At 39.3% G+C, this 17,577-nt stretch overlaps 1 protein-coding gene across 1 annotated transcript in view; it reads left to right on the top strand.

The window, feature by feature from the left end:
• Positions 1–17,577, top strand: part of crybg2 (crystallin beta-gamma domain containing 2) — a 154,413-nt gene that overhangs the window by 94,980 nt on the left and 41,856 nt on the right. Inside the window, exons 5-6 of the mRNA XM_028820004.2 lie at positions 8,684–8,731; positions 16,018–16,136. Coding sequence (XP_028675837.2) covers positions 8,684–8,731; positions 16,018–16,136 — 167 coding nt within the window. The remainder of the gene's footprint in view (positions 1–8,683; positions 8,732–16,017; positions 16,137–17,577) is intronic.

Genomic DNA, 17,577 nt, shown 5'->3' with positions numbered 1-17,577 from the left:
CCATTATTCCCAACTCACACTGCCAGGGTCTGCATGAGTGTAAGGCATGAAGGAAATATGGTGGATGGTACACTTGTCTTTTACAGAGCATAACTGCACAACCAAGCAGAAAGGAGTGTACTGCATGCAATATGCTAGCAAAAACTTATAAATATTGTATGTACTTAGGTTTAATCCAGTTATTTACTATAGATATTTTCAAACAGTGTGATCTGGTGGCACAGCAGCTAATGTTTAACCCTTAAATGTTCACGTCCTCAGTTTGAGGATGGAAAAGGAGGATGTTATTTACTTCACAGCATACAAAGAACTAAGTGTTTTTGTTAACTGAGGAGTATTCCTGAGACATTTCTGGTTTTCAAAGATCTCATCTACTGCTGCAGGTAACATCAGGCACACGAATGGAGAGAGAAGTTAAAGCACCCATAGCTTGCAATTAATTTATAATACACAGGAACAACATACAAACCTCATGCAGACCCTAGTACCGTGAATCAGGAATTCTTGGAGGGATTTTATCAGAGCCTTTTGCCACTGATCAGTTGTATCATGCCTTGGACCTTTTTTCAGGAATGTACAAAAATAATATCGTTAAGACTGATTTTTTTTTTTTTTTTTGTCCATCCTGTTTGATTTATGGCCTGTTCAGATTGTGAAAGACAAAGAGGGAAGCACATTGAATTTATATACTGGATAGACAATCACACAACTTCAAGGGGTACCAGCCCACTGGCCACTTCAGTTTTGTATTTAGGCAATCTGAGTAAGACTGCAAGCAAAAATCACAGAAAGTGCTAAGACCATGATCTCTGCGAATCCTAATGACGCGCCTGTTCTGCGCTACTACTCTGCCTATGTTAAAACAGCTGTACCAAGTTTACTAAACTTTAATCTGATGAAAATTAAATGTGTGTCTATAACCTTTGTTCAGTTATCATCCTTGATTGCAATCTACGTGCTTTGTTCACCTCTCCCTCCATATACATGACCCGATGTTACCAGCAGCGGTAGGTTGCTTCTTGCTTTTTACCCAGTGCTGCTGCAAAGGCTTCCATCATCTCTAAATTGTCCCGATTAAAATTTACACCTCAGCACATGCACAATTAAATGTCTACCTATGACTTTTGTTCACTTCTTGCACATGTGCACATCCATAGTGTATCCCTCACTTGCTGTCACGGGGCATCCACAACATGCTCATGCATAATGGTACTGACCACACCAGGCAATATCTGTTATGAAATATTGAAATAATTATTGTGAAATAATGCCATTCTTTTACAAAATAACACATTTGTTTATTTAATTTATTAGTGCCGGACTAGTGTACTATGGAGCTTTGTGCACAGACAAAAAGACTGCCTTCTCAATAATAGACCCACAAAAATCAATAAGTGGTTATTGAGAGCTGTAAATCAAGTGAGAAGGCCAGCGCCAGATCATCCTACTTTTATAGTTGGTCAGTATCAAGAAAGCAGTGATGGTTGGTAGTCTTTGGGCGCTGAAACTAGTAGCTTTGCATGTCATTTTAGTATAGTGCAATAACATACTAGTGTGGTAAAGCCAGTCTAGGCGTGAAATAGTCATTACATTTGGTCCTCGTCAAAACTCAGGCAGTAGAATTTTGAAATATAATCTGTTGATAATTTTGGAAGAAGGCCACTGAAAATTAGAGGAGGAGGATAGTAAGAAGGAAGGGCATTGTTTGTTTCTGAATCACAGGGTGTGAACAGCATTTGAGTGTACAACACAATGAACTGGCATCCTAGCTTTGTTCCTGTGAGAATAGGTGAAATGTTGAAAAATAGATCATGCAGAGCAGGAACAAGCCAAGGCACTAAAACATGAAGCAAAAAAAAAATGCATTTTCTTTAAACTGTAATGCAATTCACTGCTCTTATATGTTTTTAAGAACCTGTAAATGTCATGAATGAATGGATAAAGGTGGATAAAACTCTGGAAAACATAAAAAAAAATAACAATAAAACAGAGATAGAGATAGATGAGAGGTTCATAGAAAGGCAAAACTCACAATCCTAGAGTGAAATGCCTGTGCCTGGCCCTGCCTTTTGTTTCCCCTGCACCTCTCATCATGTGACTGCCCCAGCCAATGAAGAGGTTAGGATGGGTCAAGGAACAATTTGCTGGCCAAAGGTGTGGCTAGGGGCGGAGCATTATGCATTTGCTCAGACTCCAAGCAGCAAGCCTGAGCACCTTACAGATTATTAAGAAATATGTCTATACTGAAAACAACACAGTAACACTGTCAGTGATAAATTAACAATTGAAGCGTTTGCATGGTCATGCTCTGTGTTTTATGGTTCTACTCTTTCTAGACACTTAAGTAAACACTTAAAGTGTTAACACTGTTGATTGTACTGTGTATTAGATGCTTTAGGAGAATTTAGTCTCTTGCTGCTCATATGGGATCAGCAGCCATGAATGTCAACAGAGATGATACCACAAAAAGATTATTTTGCATATGTGGATGCTGATATGACTAAAGAGATGGGGGAAGCATTTTCACAAACATCCCATCCTTGATGTACTCCACAGCTTGTCTAAGGGCTAAAATGTATATGCTCTGCATACTGTGCATCTACTATATAATGGGGTGTCCTCAGCTCCACTTAACTTGAACAAATGGAGCAGCAAAGCTTGCCCATCATGCCTGTCTGGGTTTGATAAAAATGGTTTAGTTTTTGGCAGCCGTGTTAAGTTTACCAGCTTGAGGTTTTCACTTTCCTTGTCACAGCTCTCCCTTGGTAAATAGTACTTTACTATCAACTGTTTGAATTCCCATAAAAATAACACAGATCAGAGATGATATCAGAAAAGGCCTAGATATTAAAGAAACAAAAGAGGACACGCATATAGCTTGGAGGTTTTCAAGGTCAACCTTGGTAAACTCTGGAGGGAGCTACAACTCTGTGGCAGCTCAGATTTTTAACTTGTTTGTTAACTAATCAATCGAAACATTCCAGGGCACTGTATTATACTGAAAGGTAACTGTGGTCAGATGTTTTCTACTGCCCACCAAGTAAGGCTAATCAAATAGTTGGACTACAATTGATGAATTCCTGCTTAAGATCTTCCAAAACATTCAGTACTTGTTTCTGACAAACATGACGACTGGCAAAATGGTGATTTTAAATGTTAAAAATCTTTCAGTCAATCAAAAGGCACTGTACCTGTTTTTGTCCATAATTACCAAAGTTCTGCAGTTTTTAGTTTGCTTCACAGGACAGTTCAGGCAATAGTGTGACGTGTGTTCAAATAATTCCACAGAACAAATATCTTTGTTTTAAAAATCTTAGTAAAAATTCAAAGCAACAGTTCACAAACAAATAGAGAAAAAAATGAAGGAAGGAAAAGAATTTTTTTTTTTTAAAGATCGTTCTGTTTAAGGTTTATTTATCTTGTTTCATTTCTCTCCAAGTTTGGTCATACAGTAATACTTTCAAATTTTCATATCAAAAACGGTAAGCATGGTCAGAAAACTGAATGGCAATATCCTATTTGCAAACTTATCTAACATGCTCAGTGAGACCGCTTCTTAACTGGCTAAATTAGCACTTAGTTTTACAGATATAGCAAAGAAAGTTCTATTTCATGTTATCTTCCCAATCCGGATGGTTTGTCGTAAGGTGGGAACGGCAACGCGCTGTAAAATTAGTGCGTGCTCCCAAGCTACAGGGGGTAAAAAAGTATACTATAAACTAAAGTATGAGAAACTAATATTCTGTTGAAATTAAGCAAACACTTAAGTAAATTTTCTAAGATTGGCTCTTACATGATCTGTGCAACTTTCATAAAAAAAAATCAAGTGATAATTAAATGGGGATATCTGAGAAAGAATAATATTGGTAATTTAAAGAATTTGTGAAGATATTCCCCAATAAATATTCAACATTCTTATCTTACAGTTAATAGAGTAAATTAAGAAACATTTTATAGTTGATATTTCTTACCCTACGTGTACCTTCATGGTTCCTCACTCACCTTTACTTGATACCCACATGAGTCCGTACCTCTCTTATCCAGAACTTCCTCTCTCAAGTGTGTTTCTGTAAAGCTTTCTTCTTAATCTCTCTCATTTTAAAGTGCCTTCCTTGTCTCATGTCTGGTTTTTGACTGTCATCAGTGGTAGATGGGTCCCCATTACCTGCTATGAAGACTCGTTCATATTCTTGTAAATACTTCCCATCTTTGAAGGCGACTATCAGTGTGCCTCCAACGCCTGGACTCCTCCTTGTTTGTCTCAACCTCTCTTGTCCAGTACTTCCTCTTTTCGATTGCATTGCAACGGCAAACTGACCAATCAAACCAAAGCCCGACTAACCAATCAGATAGCTCAGAGGGACCAGTCACACACAGACACGTGCACACGCAGACAGCTGCCTTTTATTATATAGTAGAGTGCCTTGTTCAGGTTAGTGAGGGGCAAACAGTGAGCAATTTTGATTTAATTGATGAAATGTGTGGAAGGTGTTATGTATTTCTGTCCGCTTACCATAATACTTTTTTATATTAGCATGGTGTTGGTTTTTGGGAGGAATTGTGAGGATCCAATGTTGTATTAATGTTAATTTCATATTAGTTTTGTTTTTGCACATTTGAAATAATTCATATTTTATTTCATGCCAGGCATCTCACATTGCTGTCCATTGAGAATTTAGTTACATTATTAATTACATTAATGTGGAATATTTCAGTTTATTTTTGTCCTTTTTTCTTTACTTTTCATGACATTTTCTTGTCAACATTTTGTGTTTCTTTTTCCATATTGTTTATAGAAACAGCACCATTGTTAGTCATGTGACATGGAGGCCACATGACGTAATGTCAAGTTCCTCTATAAAACATATTGGTGCCCTCAAGGAAATGTCTTACAGATCTACAGATCTTACAGATCCTCAAAGGTGGCGCAGTGGTAGTGCTGCTGCTTTGCAGTAAGGAGACAGTGGAAGATTGTGGGTTCGCTTCCCGGTTCCTCCCTGTGTGGATAGCACTTTGAGTACTGAGAAAAGCGCTATATAAATGTAATGAATTATTATTATTATTATTATCTAGTGCAGGACAGGCTAAAATGGATTCTAGAACTAAATTTATACTGCAGGGTTTTGGTTTTGACTTTGGTTTGCTCGTTTACTTTGTATTTTTGGATTTCATTTTGATATCGCTATTTTGATTTTCTAATATTTGATTTGTGACCCTTGCTAGATTAGGAAGTGTTGCCTAAGCCCAAAACACTAACCAAAAATCCAGTTGAAAAGGAATTGATAAAGTTTCCATGGCCAGAATTCTGTGTAATAACTTCCACATTGTTCTTTGGTTTATCCGCAGTCACAGATGCTATTAGATCTGAGGAATCAGCTAATAAAGCATTGTGTCAATGGTGTCACATGGCATGATTTCCAGTACCATGCCCTCTAGCAACGAGGAGCTATATCATGGCAGTGGGACCCGTAAAGTGACACCCATGAGTTAAAATGTCACAGCAGTAAACGAAAGTAAGAATAAAAAAAAGTATAGATATTTCTAACAACTTGGTTTGGTCAACATAATACTAAACTGTTCTCTGATATTCAGAACATCCAAGAATGCCTAAAGAAAGCTATGAAATGCTTAATAAAATTTTAATATTAATAATTTTTTATTGACAGCAGCATCTTAAGATGGTGTAAGTTATGCCAATAGATTGATCAGAATCTGCTCAGGTCTAATTCTTCTTCTTTCGGCTGCTTCCGTTAGGGGTTGCTTACAGTGGATCATCTTTTCCCATATTTTCCTGTCCTCTGCATCTTGTTATGTTACACCCATCATCTGCATGTCCTCTCTCATCACATCCATAAACCTTCTCTTTGGCTTTCCTCTTTTCCTCTTCTATTAAAAGGTTAGTGATCAGAGAGACCACATAGTTACAAGTTTCAAGTAACTTTTTTAATCTATTAACCTATTCTCCAAGATAATATGAGGTGAAGCTATGCCTAGTTGTTGAGGTCTTGTCTGACACATTCCTTTAGTTAGCTTAAATAGGTCTTGAAATCGTTGTGTAACTATGACTCCCAATTATGTGAACCTTTGCAGTAATAATGCAGCCTTTTTAAGATTAATTTTGAACCCATTTTTGTTTGTTTTTCTGTTACATTTTCCAGCTTTTGATTGTTTCGACAAATAAATAGAGTGAGAGGTTCAAAGGAACAGAAAATGAAATCGGTGATAAGGGACACCTTTCTGATCCTGCAGTCCAAAATAAGATGCATGAACTGAAGCTTTTTGCCTAAATTATGTCAGTTTAATCATTCCAATATGTTTGTTCCAAATTTAAATATGTCTATGTTTAACCTTATTCCACTCAAAGGCATGCAGCAACAGCAACACCTTAGGGTCACTGTCCCTGCTGATGTGCTGTTTATATTACACTGAGTTGTGAGATCATTGGCTGGAATCTTAACACCAATGTTTTGTATGGTAATTGATCCATAGGATGAACATTCCAATGAGTTTTTATCTGACTTGGGAAAACAACTGAAATTCATACAGTATCTAGCAGAATATTTTACATTTCATCTCTGTCTTTGATAAATATAAATAACAGTAATTAATTTAGAGTTGGACTCTGCCAGGGCTGCCTTTTGTCACCGATTCTGTTCATAACTTTTATGGACAGAATTTCTAGGTGCAGCCAGGGCGTTGAGGCTGTCCGGTTTGGTGGGCTCAGGATTGGGTCACTGCTTTTTGCAGATGATGTTGTCCTGTTTGCTTCATCAGGCCATGATCTTCAGCTCTCTCTGGATCAGTTCGCAGCTGAATGTGAAGCGGCTGGGATGGGAATCAGCACCTCCAAATCTGAGACCATGGTCTTCAGCCGGAAAAGGGTGGAGTGCCCTCTCAGGGTTGGGAGCGAGATTCTGCCCCAAGTGGAGGAGTTCAAGTATCTTGGGGTCTTGTTCACGAGTGAGGGAAGAATGGAGAGGGAGATCGACAGGCGGATCAGTGCGGCGTCCACAGTGATGCAGTCTCTGCATCAGTCTGTCGTGGTGAAAAAGGAGCTGAGCTGTAAGGCAAAGCTCTCAATTTACCGGTCAATCTACGTTCCTACCTTCACCTATGATCATGAGCTGTGGGTAGTGACCGAAAGAACAAGATCGCGAATACAAGCGGCTGAAATGAGTTTCCTCGGCAGGGTGAGAAGCTCAGCCATCCGGGAGGAGTTCAGAGTAGAGCCACTGCTCCTTTGCATTGAGAGGAGTCAGATGAGGTGGCTTGGGCATCTGATGAGGATGCCTCCTGGACACCTCCCTGGTGAGGTGTTCCGGGCACGTCTAACCAGGAGGAGGCCCCGGGGAAGACCCAGGACACGCTGGAGTGATCATGTCTCTCAGCTGGCCTGGGAACGCTTCGGGATTCCCCCGGAAGAGCTAGAAGAAGTGGCCGGGGAGAGGGAAGTCTGGGCATCTCAGCTCAAGCTGCTGCCCCCATGACCCGATCTCGGATAAGCGGAAGAGGATGGATGGATGGAGTAATTAATTTATTTTAATAGATAGATTGTATAAACTTCTACTGGAGATCTGTGTAGGATTATAGATGTTCCTATTTGCAGGGATTTGCTAGCATCCAACACTTTACAGAGAGCTCCTGATTTATCAAGGTCCCTTGTGCATCATGCATGTAGTTATGTCTTAAGTTAGTACAAAAATTTGTTTCTTACAAAGTATCTTTTAACGTTAGGCTGGCCCAGTAGTTTCCACTGCCGATCGAGTTTCCTAGGTTAAAATCCAGTTGGTTCACTTTGTGGAGTTTTCGTATTCTCTCAGGGTGTGCATTAATTTTCTTTTGTGGAACCCCAGTTATCCTCCTACATCCATAAAGATGTGTGTTAGTTTAATTGGTGAGTTAAAACTGGTCCTATGTGGGTTTATGTGTGAGTGGACACTGTGATAGACCAGTACCCTGCTCAAGGCTGTTACCCAAAAAAGCTTGAAGATGTTCTTGTAATACTCTGTAAATCAGTTATGTATCTGTGTTTATTAATTTATGTTTTGATTGCATTATTGATTTCTGTGATAGTGTTGTTAAATTCTTTCATATATGTATTTGACTGACTAGAATTATTAACCTTTTTTCCATTATGTCACTTTATTCTGCATAACCATTTTAAGGGCCAACGGAGACATGGTGTATGGCCATAGTATAATAAAGCTTGGGGCACTTAAAATGGTTAAAGAAAAAGCTGCTGTGCTGTTGTTGGTGGTGTTTGTTCATGAACAAAGTGAGAATCCTGCATGCTTCAAAAGGATGTAATCTTTACTGACAAAACCGTGTGTGGCATCTGGCATTTATTATTCTACTTCTTAATTATTTATGAGTTTTCTTTGGCTTGTTTTTTAGATGCTGGTGTTATCTTTTAACTTTTTTATGTTTGTGTCACTTGCATTGTAAAGTTAAGAACTGAACAGTCTATCATAAGGATTCAAGGATTTTATTTCAGTGTCTATTTAAGTAAAATAGTCCTAAGGCACTTTATAAAGTAAAAACATCTAAAGCAATAAAAAGGAGGACAAAAATAATAATATTAAACCGCAAAGCAACATGGATCAAATTATATAATTATTATTATTGTTGTTGACATCTCTAGGAAGAATACATCATGTGAATTTGTTCTCTTTTGTCTCCTTAGCAAACCAAGGAAAAAGAACACGGAAAAATCAATCCTCGCCCTGGAAAGGTAATGGGACAATGGATTATGCTGATGCTTCAAATGAAATGATTGCCTGGCTTTTCTTTCTTCACTTCATCATTGAGTATTGCAAACCTTTTAAGATGTCACTGTTTCTATCTGTCTGTGAACAAATTTATATTCTTAGTTGTGCCAAGAGCATGGCTTAGCCTGCCTCCCATGACAAGTTCAGGTTCAAATATGCATGAAATTCTTGCTTGCATGGGCAGTACAGTGGCATGATGGGGACAGTGCTACTGACTTATGGATCCAGCATTGTTGTTTCTTTGAGGAAATCTGGCTTTCCATTATATTGCATTACATTTATTTATTTGGCTGAAGCCTTTATCCAAAGTGACTTACAACATTTGAGATACAATTGGTTACGTTTCCTTTCTTTATCCAATATGAGTACAGACAGGTGAAGTGACTTGCACAGGATCACACAGTGTCAGTGGCAGAATCTGAACCCACAACCTCAGGGTTTGAAGTCCAAAGCCCTAGCCACTGTGCCACTGCCTGTCTGTGCTACTTTCCTCCAATATCCCCAAATATGTGCATATTAAATTAATTGGTGACTCCAAATTAGCCCAGTGTGAGCATGGGTGTCTGGGTGTGTGGGCCCTGCAAAGGAATGTCACTCTGGCCATAGAGTTTTTTCCTGTGGTACACCAATATTGTAACGATTGGGTCTGAGTTTGATTAAGCCAACTTGAGAATGTTGTTTGTTGTACGTCTTAATGCCATGTCGCATTACATGGGTTTTCCAGCGATTTTCAGTTGCAGACTTTATTTACATAATCTTACAAGTCAGAGGCAGTTGCTTCACGTTACTTTACCTGCAAGTCATGTAGTCCGACATAAACACCAAATCAGTCCAACTAGTCTGCGAATTCCCCAACAAAATAAAAATGATTTTGTTGTGGCGCGCCTGTGTGTGCAAAAGTTGAGAAACAATGAATGCTCAGTTGGTATTCTGCCACAAAATGAGTTAAGGCAGATTTTAATAATAAAGAATCTGGAGGTGAAATGTAGTCTAAAGCTGAACAGTTTGAAAACTAGGAAGTCTAAATTAATCTATCATCAAGCCTAAGAAAACAAAGCCCTAAGTTGAAACCAGAAGATTGATAAAGAGAATGCATTTATCACTGAAGATTGTTATACAGGACTTGGACAACCAGAATGTCTTTGAGATGACCTTTATACCCTCTAATCTGACATTAGGGGTCACAAGTTTTGGTTGTCAGGCATACTACTGTGGCTTGCAACAAGACCAAAATAGCAACATCTGTGGAAAAAAATGGGCATTGTGGAAAGATATTAAAATATTTTTATATTACAAGTTCAAATCATAACAACTGGAAGTGCAAAGCATGTGATGCAGCTATTTGGACCTGGCAAACAGAAACGAGGCTCATAGACCTGATTGTTTGTGCATTATACACCATGACAGAATGGAAAAAAGAAAAAAAAAAAAAAAGGTCTGAGATTGTGGCTGAACTCGCCATACCTGGGAAGCATTTGTATAGCACCAGCTCTGTCAGAGAGCATGTTACTGGCTGCCAGAAGAAGGGATGAGTTTGCAATACTCTGGAAATGTGAAATAGCGCTGAAAAGCCAACACGTATTTGTCTAATTTGTCATTCCCTGCAATTTCTACTCATGTCATCTGGCATACTCAGGCAACAGGATCAGCAATTGCAGTTGTCTAGTTTGACATCCCCTCTGACTAGAACACAAAGCCTGGTGCCTTTCTACTGGTGACTCCCCTGCTTCTCCCGTCCAGGCTATGCACCAGGGGAGCCACCCTACCTGCAGCTGACCTTCTCTCCGCGTTCTCCTGCTGGTCTGTTTGCCTCGCCGATCCCTGGCTCCGGGAGGCTTAACCAGACCGTGACTTGGGCTCCTCAGCGACCAGGGCGCTCGCGCTGGGGCTTTCACATCCCAAGTCCCAACTCCCGCTGCCTTCTGGGCCTTACGCGGCGAGCCATCCTCTTTCTGGTCACTCCCACTCTTCACAAAATGCTCAGCGGGAGCAACCATAATCGACTGCTACTCAGGTGCCGGCCAAACGCCCAGGCTCACTGCTCTGCTGCCCGCGAGCCTGCGCTCGCTCGTTCTTCTCTCTCTATTGCACCGGCTTTCCTCTCCCTGCTTCCTGCCACCTTCTTCTCCTGCAACCTCCGTTTCTTTCTTTTCTTCCTTTTTTCTTCATTTTCTTCAATCAGTAGCTACCGGGAACAATTACAGATGCGGACGACTGTGCATTTAAGCGAGGATCGCCCGCATCACAAATTGCCCAGGAACCGATCTGCCACACTACCACGCCCCTTTTCTAAGCCTCGAAGGTGGCAATTATTTATTTAAAAAGTAGCCTTCTTAACATGAGCTGTGGACCCACTACACCACAAGAAGTAGTGTAATGTGCCCACCAGCTTTACTTGCATGTTTCCCACTATCAAAAGACAGTAGTATAGTACTTAAAAATGACCGTAAATACAAACAATGAATGCACCATCATGCATTCCATATATATGAGAAACACTAATTTTTTATCATTTAGTTATCACCTTTATCAGTTATAAACATTTCATTAAATTAACCTGAAACAGTCCTTTAAAAAGTGTCTCAGATGATGACCTTCTTTTCTCCTCTCACTGTTCCCATCGTTCTGGCAGCACACCTCTCCACAGAGGTCACTATAGGGTGGTCCAGATCTAACTATGCAATTATTGTATTGCATTGCATTAAAAGTTGCATAGTTATATCTAGACCACCTTGGAATTTCTGGAGTCTCTTTGTGGCCCACTTAGTCAAGACCTTCAGATCGACCCTTGAGGCACAATAGGAATGATGAATTGACCTTCTTCACATCTTGTCTTGTATGGTGCAAGCCACTAGGAAGATTTCTTACAGTTGTTCAAGACCTCAAATGAAAAGTCGGCACATACCCCTAGCGAGGCCTAAAATGAAAGGGCAGTACAGTATTTGTCATTGGTATTCTCACTCCATACATACATACATAGTTTTATTTATTCCAGCTGCCATTTAAATGTCCCTGTTTTATCAATGCTTAGCTTTTGAAGTATGTAAATCTCCTTCTACAGCATATTACTTCTTGTTATTGTAATGAAGAGTGACCATCTGTGAATAATAGCTCCGTTTAAATGATCTAAAGCACTTTCCATAAATTGGGCCCACCATCTCTGGTGTCCTCACCCATTGTCAAATGTTTTCTGGCTCGTAAGACTTTTAAAGACAAGCTAGCCTCTACAGGTGTGGCTTCCTTGGAGACGAGGCATTGCTGTGGGAATGGCAAGTGAGGTGCCACTCAATCAAGCATGGTAGGCTTTGCCAGCTGGTGTGGGAATGCAGATCAGTATGAGTTGAAAGTGAAAGAGACATGACAAACTAGTTAAAGCAGTTGTTGTTTTATTAAAGTCTGTAATCTAAAGAGTAATCAGAAACAAACAGGAGGAATGACAAACATAAATAAAATAGAACTAAAGAAAACAGGCAAAAAACTTGAAAAGTCACAGAAACCTTTGAGGCTTGGCAGCGGCTTTAAAGCAAAGTGAAAAACTACTAGGCGAGCTCCATCGCAATCAGATAGGTAAGGTTGGATGCACAGTGCCAGTTAAAAGGCAAGGCCAGTCCTAACGTCCATGTTAAAGACAACAACCTTCAATTTCTTCGTTATTAAATCTTGTATCCCAGTCAAAGACAAGGTGTCCTGGAGGGTGATAGATAGACAGATAGATAGATGTGAAAGGCACTATAAGACAGATACATACGGTAGATAGAATGAACAAAATCTATTTGTCCCAAAGTGAAATTTAGCATTTACAAAAAATTGAGTACCATCAAATGATTTTTCTGATGAATTTGACTAAAGCCTTTCATAGAACCACACTAATGTTAAAGCAAATGCTCAACCACACGTAACCCACGAAAAGATGCATTTCTAGACTATAGAGGTGTGGGTAGAAACTTTCCGTTTATTATTATTACTTGACTGATTCCTTTATCCAAGGAGACTTACAACGTTTGAGATACAATCGGTTACATTTCTTTTGGTTTTCCACCTGGAGCACAGGCAGGTGAAGTGACTTGTGATGTTCGTACAGTGTCGGTAGTGAGAGTTTTAACCCCTATACCACAGTGCCTGCCTAACCTGCTTCGACTGAACTTCCAATCCTAATAGAAATGATAGGGCACCCCTGCTGACACTAATGAACTCCACAGGCGCATTAAGGTCTCACCTCATTGGTCGGATACAAATAAAACTGTGCTGTCATACTGTTTAAGGGGTAGAATGCCATCCTCTTTTTATATTAAATATAATCAATTCAGTATTAAGTAATAAATTATTACCTGTCCACAGACAATAATTAGAGAGCCAAACAGCTTGTTCACCATCCTCTTTGGAATTTTTCACTATGAATGAACATTTCTGTCACTTTTGCATTATTCTATAGCAGTGTTTTACTGTGTACCATTTTTTTTTTTAAGTGCCACATTTTACATCCTTCCATAATCTTTCATTGCAAGTCAGATCTGCCTTTTCTACTTCCTGAGCTGAAGTGCTGGTTTCTCCTGTTCCTCCAGCCTGCTCTTTGGGTGCATCTTTCAGCCACATTCTCTGGCCTGTATTTCCAATAATATCCACTTGCAGAGCCACAGCACCATATATCACCACAGTTGTAGACCCGCAATTACAGATCCAGAAGTGACGTTACAAATTACTTTTGGAAGGTTTCAGCAGGTCTCGGCAAAGCCTGGAAAGTAACATCGGGTCAAGGACCCGTTCAGAAATTAAGCGATAAAAATGAGAAGGGAAAAACAGCACAGCCAATGTTATATAGGTCCTGTTGTTGTTTCTGAATTTTGGGCATAGGAAGGGTGCTATATAAATAAATTGTGTTCTTATTAGTATTTTTATTTTTTTTCTTTTGATGGCCCACCGTTTAAAATAATTAAGTGACAAAACTAGAGCAGTTCTATATAAGGCAATTAATATATAGCATAATTCAGTGTAGAATATGTATTGCTCTTTTCTTCACATACATGTCTAAAAATATTAGATTGGCTTAAATGCTTATTCTAAATTGGTTTAGAACAATATTGCACACATGCATTGTACATTTTAAAAAAATGTAATCACTTTTATTATTAACGTTTTACTAAACTCTAACGTGGTGTAAACATTGTAATTATATTGTATATTTCGTTTCATGAATGTAAACGAAAAACTGTTTTCAATTAACACAGATCTTGATGATTTTAATTTTGTCGACATGTTAAATGGTTCCCAGAGACCCGAACACAACGTAAATGTTAATAGTGTATTTCACAGAAACGATCCGTATTGTTTAGTTTGATGTGTGACATGACGTGATGGCAAAAACCCTCTGAACTTCACAATGGTGCATATTACAGTAATCCCTCCTCCATCGCGGGGGTTGCGTTCCAGAGCCACCCGCGAAATAGGAAAATCCGCGAAGTAGAAACCATATGTTTATATGGTTATTTTTAGAATGTCATGCTTGGGTCACAGATTTGCGCAGAAACACAGGAGGTTGTACAGAGACAGGAACGTTATTCAAACACTGCAAACAAACATTTGTCTCTTTTTCAAAGTTTAAACTGTGCTCCATGACAAGACAGAGATGACAGTTCTGTCTCACAATTAAAAGAATGCAAACATATCTTCCTTTTCAAAGGAGTGCAAAGCAAGCAGTCAAAAAAAAAATCAATACGGCTTTTTGGCTTTTAAGTATGCGAAGCACCGCCGGTACAAAGCTGTTGAAGGCGGCAGCTCACACCCCCTCTGTCAGGAGCAGGAAGACAGAGAGAGAGAGATAGCGAGAGACAGATAAAAAAAATCAATACGTGCCCTTTGAGCTTTTAAGTATGCGAAGCTCTGTGCAGCATGTCCTTCAGGAAGCAGCTGCACACAGCCCCCCTGCTCACACCCCCCTACGTCAGCGCAAGAGAGAGAGAGAGAGAGAAAGTAAGCTGGATAGCTTCTCAGCCATCTGCCAATAGCGCCCCCTTGTATGAAATCAACTGGGCAAACCAACTGAGGAAGCATGTACCAGAAATTAAAAGACCTATTGTCCGCAGAAACCCGCGAAGCAGCGAAAAATCCGCGATATATATTTAAATATGCTTACATATAAAATCCGCGATGGAGTGAAGCCGCGAAAGGCGAAGCGCGATATAGCGAGGGATCACTGTATTTGGTTTGATGTACTGTTTTTCCCTTCTCATTTTTATCGCTTAATTTCTGAACGGGTCCTTTGCTGAGACCTGCCGAAACCTTCCAAAATCACTTCCGGATCTGCAACTGCGGGTCTACTACTGCAGTGACGTATGGTGCTGTGGCTCTGCAAGTGGATGCTACTCTGTATTTCAAGACTCTGGTTTTATTTTATTAGGCCTTCATGGCTTAATTTTTCTTCCAACTGTGCCTTGTATGACTACAAACTGCTCGTCAGGGTTCTTCCCAAGTTACAAACAACAAACCCAGCAAAGTTTTCAAAGTCTCAATTTAATTGCTTATGCCAGAAAACTCTTTTTTTTTCTGTCACCACTCGGAGCCCATGATTAGGTGAGAAAGAGGATGTAGAATAAATCAGAAGCCAACAACATCATGCTGTACAATGCTAGCAGGTGTTACACTGATCCACTGGTCAGCTTCAGTACCTCCTCTTCTGTCATTTGAAATAAGACTCCAAGGTATGTAAAAGGGCAGTTGATTCCCCTCACTTGCATAGTGCAAGCCACTATTTTCTGGGAATGGATGATGACCTCAGATTTGGAGATGTTGATTTCCTTCCAGGTATGGCCCACTGTGAGGTTTAGAGAGAGATCCAGGACATGTAACCTTGAATAGTGCAGTGATGTGAACATAAATAAGATTCTTAGGCTGACAGAAAAGTCCTTTTAATTAAAAGCCTTAATCATAAATTTCACAAATGACAACCACTTCATTTGACGGGATGGTTGTTGGGTGTAGAGGGGTTTTGAGGGGATGATGCTGGTACTGCCCTTCTTACTAGTCTGATATGGACTGTAACTAGTGTCACGTGTTTCTTACACTATCTTTTACAGTCCCACCATAATGGTCTCTTCAGTGCTAAGAGTACTGGTCCTTAGTGTGACAGTCACATAGACTTTTGTTACTAGATGAAAAATGTAGGGGTGTGTGTGTGTGTGTATATGTGTGTGCAGTATGTGAATCAGAAGCCCAACATTGTAGGTCATTCATAATGCTTTGTACTGTGTTACAGATATACATCTATGATCAACCAGGCTTCACCGGCAATAGAACAGAGATTTATAGTGATGTTATAGATGCTACTTCTTGGGTCTTTCCTGAAACCATCTCAATCCGAGTGGTGAGAGGAGGGTAAGAAAATGTTGTGTCATTTTATTAGGCTGTCATTTACTGGTCTTTAGATTTTCTGAGCAGCATAAAGTGGCACTTAAGTCACTTCTTAAAACAGCAGCAACTGTGATTTCACTGTCCAATAAAATTAGTAGGAAAAACTTTTAGGAAATGGGTTGGAAAATGGAAGAAATAAAACTGTATTAATGAAAAAAAGCAAAGGGACTGGAAAGTCAAAAACCTAAATGCTAATTCAAGCCGAAAATCTGTAATTGGCTGTTATTTACTGCTCTTCAGTTTTCTAAGCAGCCTAAAGTGTCATTGGAGCCAACTTATCAGGAGCAGCCATGATGTCATTGTTTTGCCACCAGTGAAAGATGTAGGACACATTTTTAGGAAATGCAAATAAACAAAACTGTATCAATGAAAGAAAGCAAAGGTTCTATTAGGTTACAGCCAGGATTTATATTTGTTTTCTGTTTTGTTGATTTTGTTATGTTTGACTTATTTTTTTATGTTTTATTTATTTCTGCACATTATGTTTATTATTTTTAAATTATGTACTGTTTCTTCAAAGGGGTGTTCATACCATCTATCCTGTGGGTGGAGCTGTAACAGGTAGGACCACCCTGACGCCACTAGTGCTGGGTCCTTCCTCTGGCTATATATGACAGCCAGAGAAAGGATCCTGTAATGGATAATGGAATATTGCTTTTCTGATGTATTCTGTTTTTTTGGATTCTTTTTTTTCCCATTTCTTGGATTTGCCTTAAGATCGTGTATTGGGACTCGCTCACTTCCGATTAACTTCTAGGCAAATCTTTTTTGACTTGTTTTTGCTATTTTTTGTTGTTTTTCAGTAAATATGTTAAATTATAAAGATTTTGCTTTTGACTTGTCTCAAGGAGCCAGAGTTTTAAGGTTTCTCTCTCCCTTGTGATTTTTTTGTTTTAATTTAGGTTGCTATTTTGTATCTAGGTTGCCATGACACAACAGTCCATCACTAAGGGGCATGTTCCTGGCAGTCATGCCATTTTGAAGTTATGTTCGTAGTGGTATAAAAGCCAGTGTCCCACTTAAGACTATGTTTAAGATTGTGGATATTTCCAAAATATTTTTGAAAGTGATGTTGTGAGCATCCTATGAAATAAATTTTAGAGAAGTTGAACAGGAGATGAAAAGTTTAAGGGGCCAGCCAAATTCATAGTCAGGAGATTAGAGCATTCGAAAGCCAAATTGCCAGGCAAGACTCTCATGTCAAAAAATAAGCTAAAGCTCAGAAGCCAAAACTAACAATAATAACTTCCTTAACCAAAAAAGGAGAAATGAGGCGTGTGGTGATTTATAAATATCCAAAAGCCAGGATGCACAGCTTGTGAAGCAAGATGACACAATACACCATCTGACCCCTCCACATCACATGACCAACAGTAGGCATAGCAACCAGTGAACAATATGGCAG

This window comes from Erpetoichthys calabaricus, chromosome 14 (assembly GCF_900747795.2).
Source record: "Erpetoichthys calabaricus chromosome 14, fErpCal1.3, whole genome shotgun sequence".
Classification (NCBI taxonomy): Eukaryota; Metazoa; Chordata; class Cladistia; order Polypteriformes; family Polypteridae; genus Erpetoichthys; species Erpetoichthys calabaricus.
This window is presented reverse-complemented; position numbering and strand designations above follow the sequence as displayed.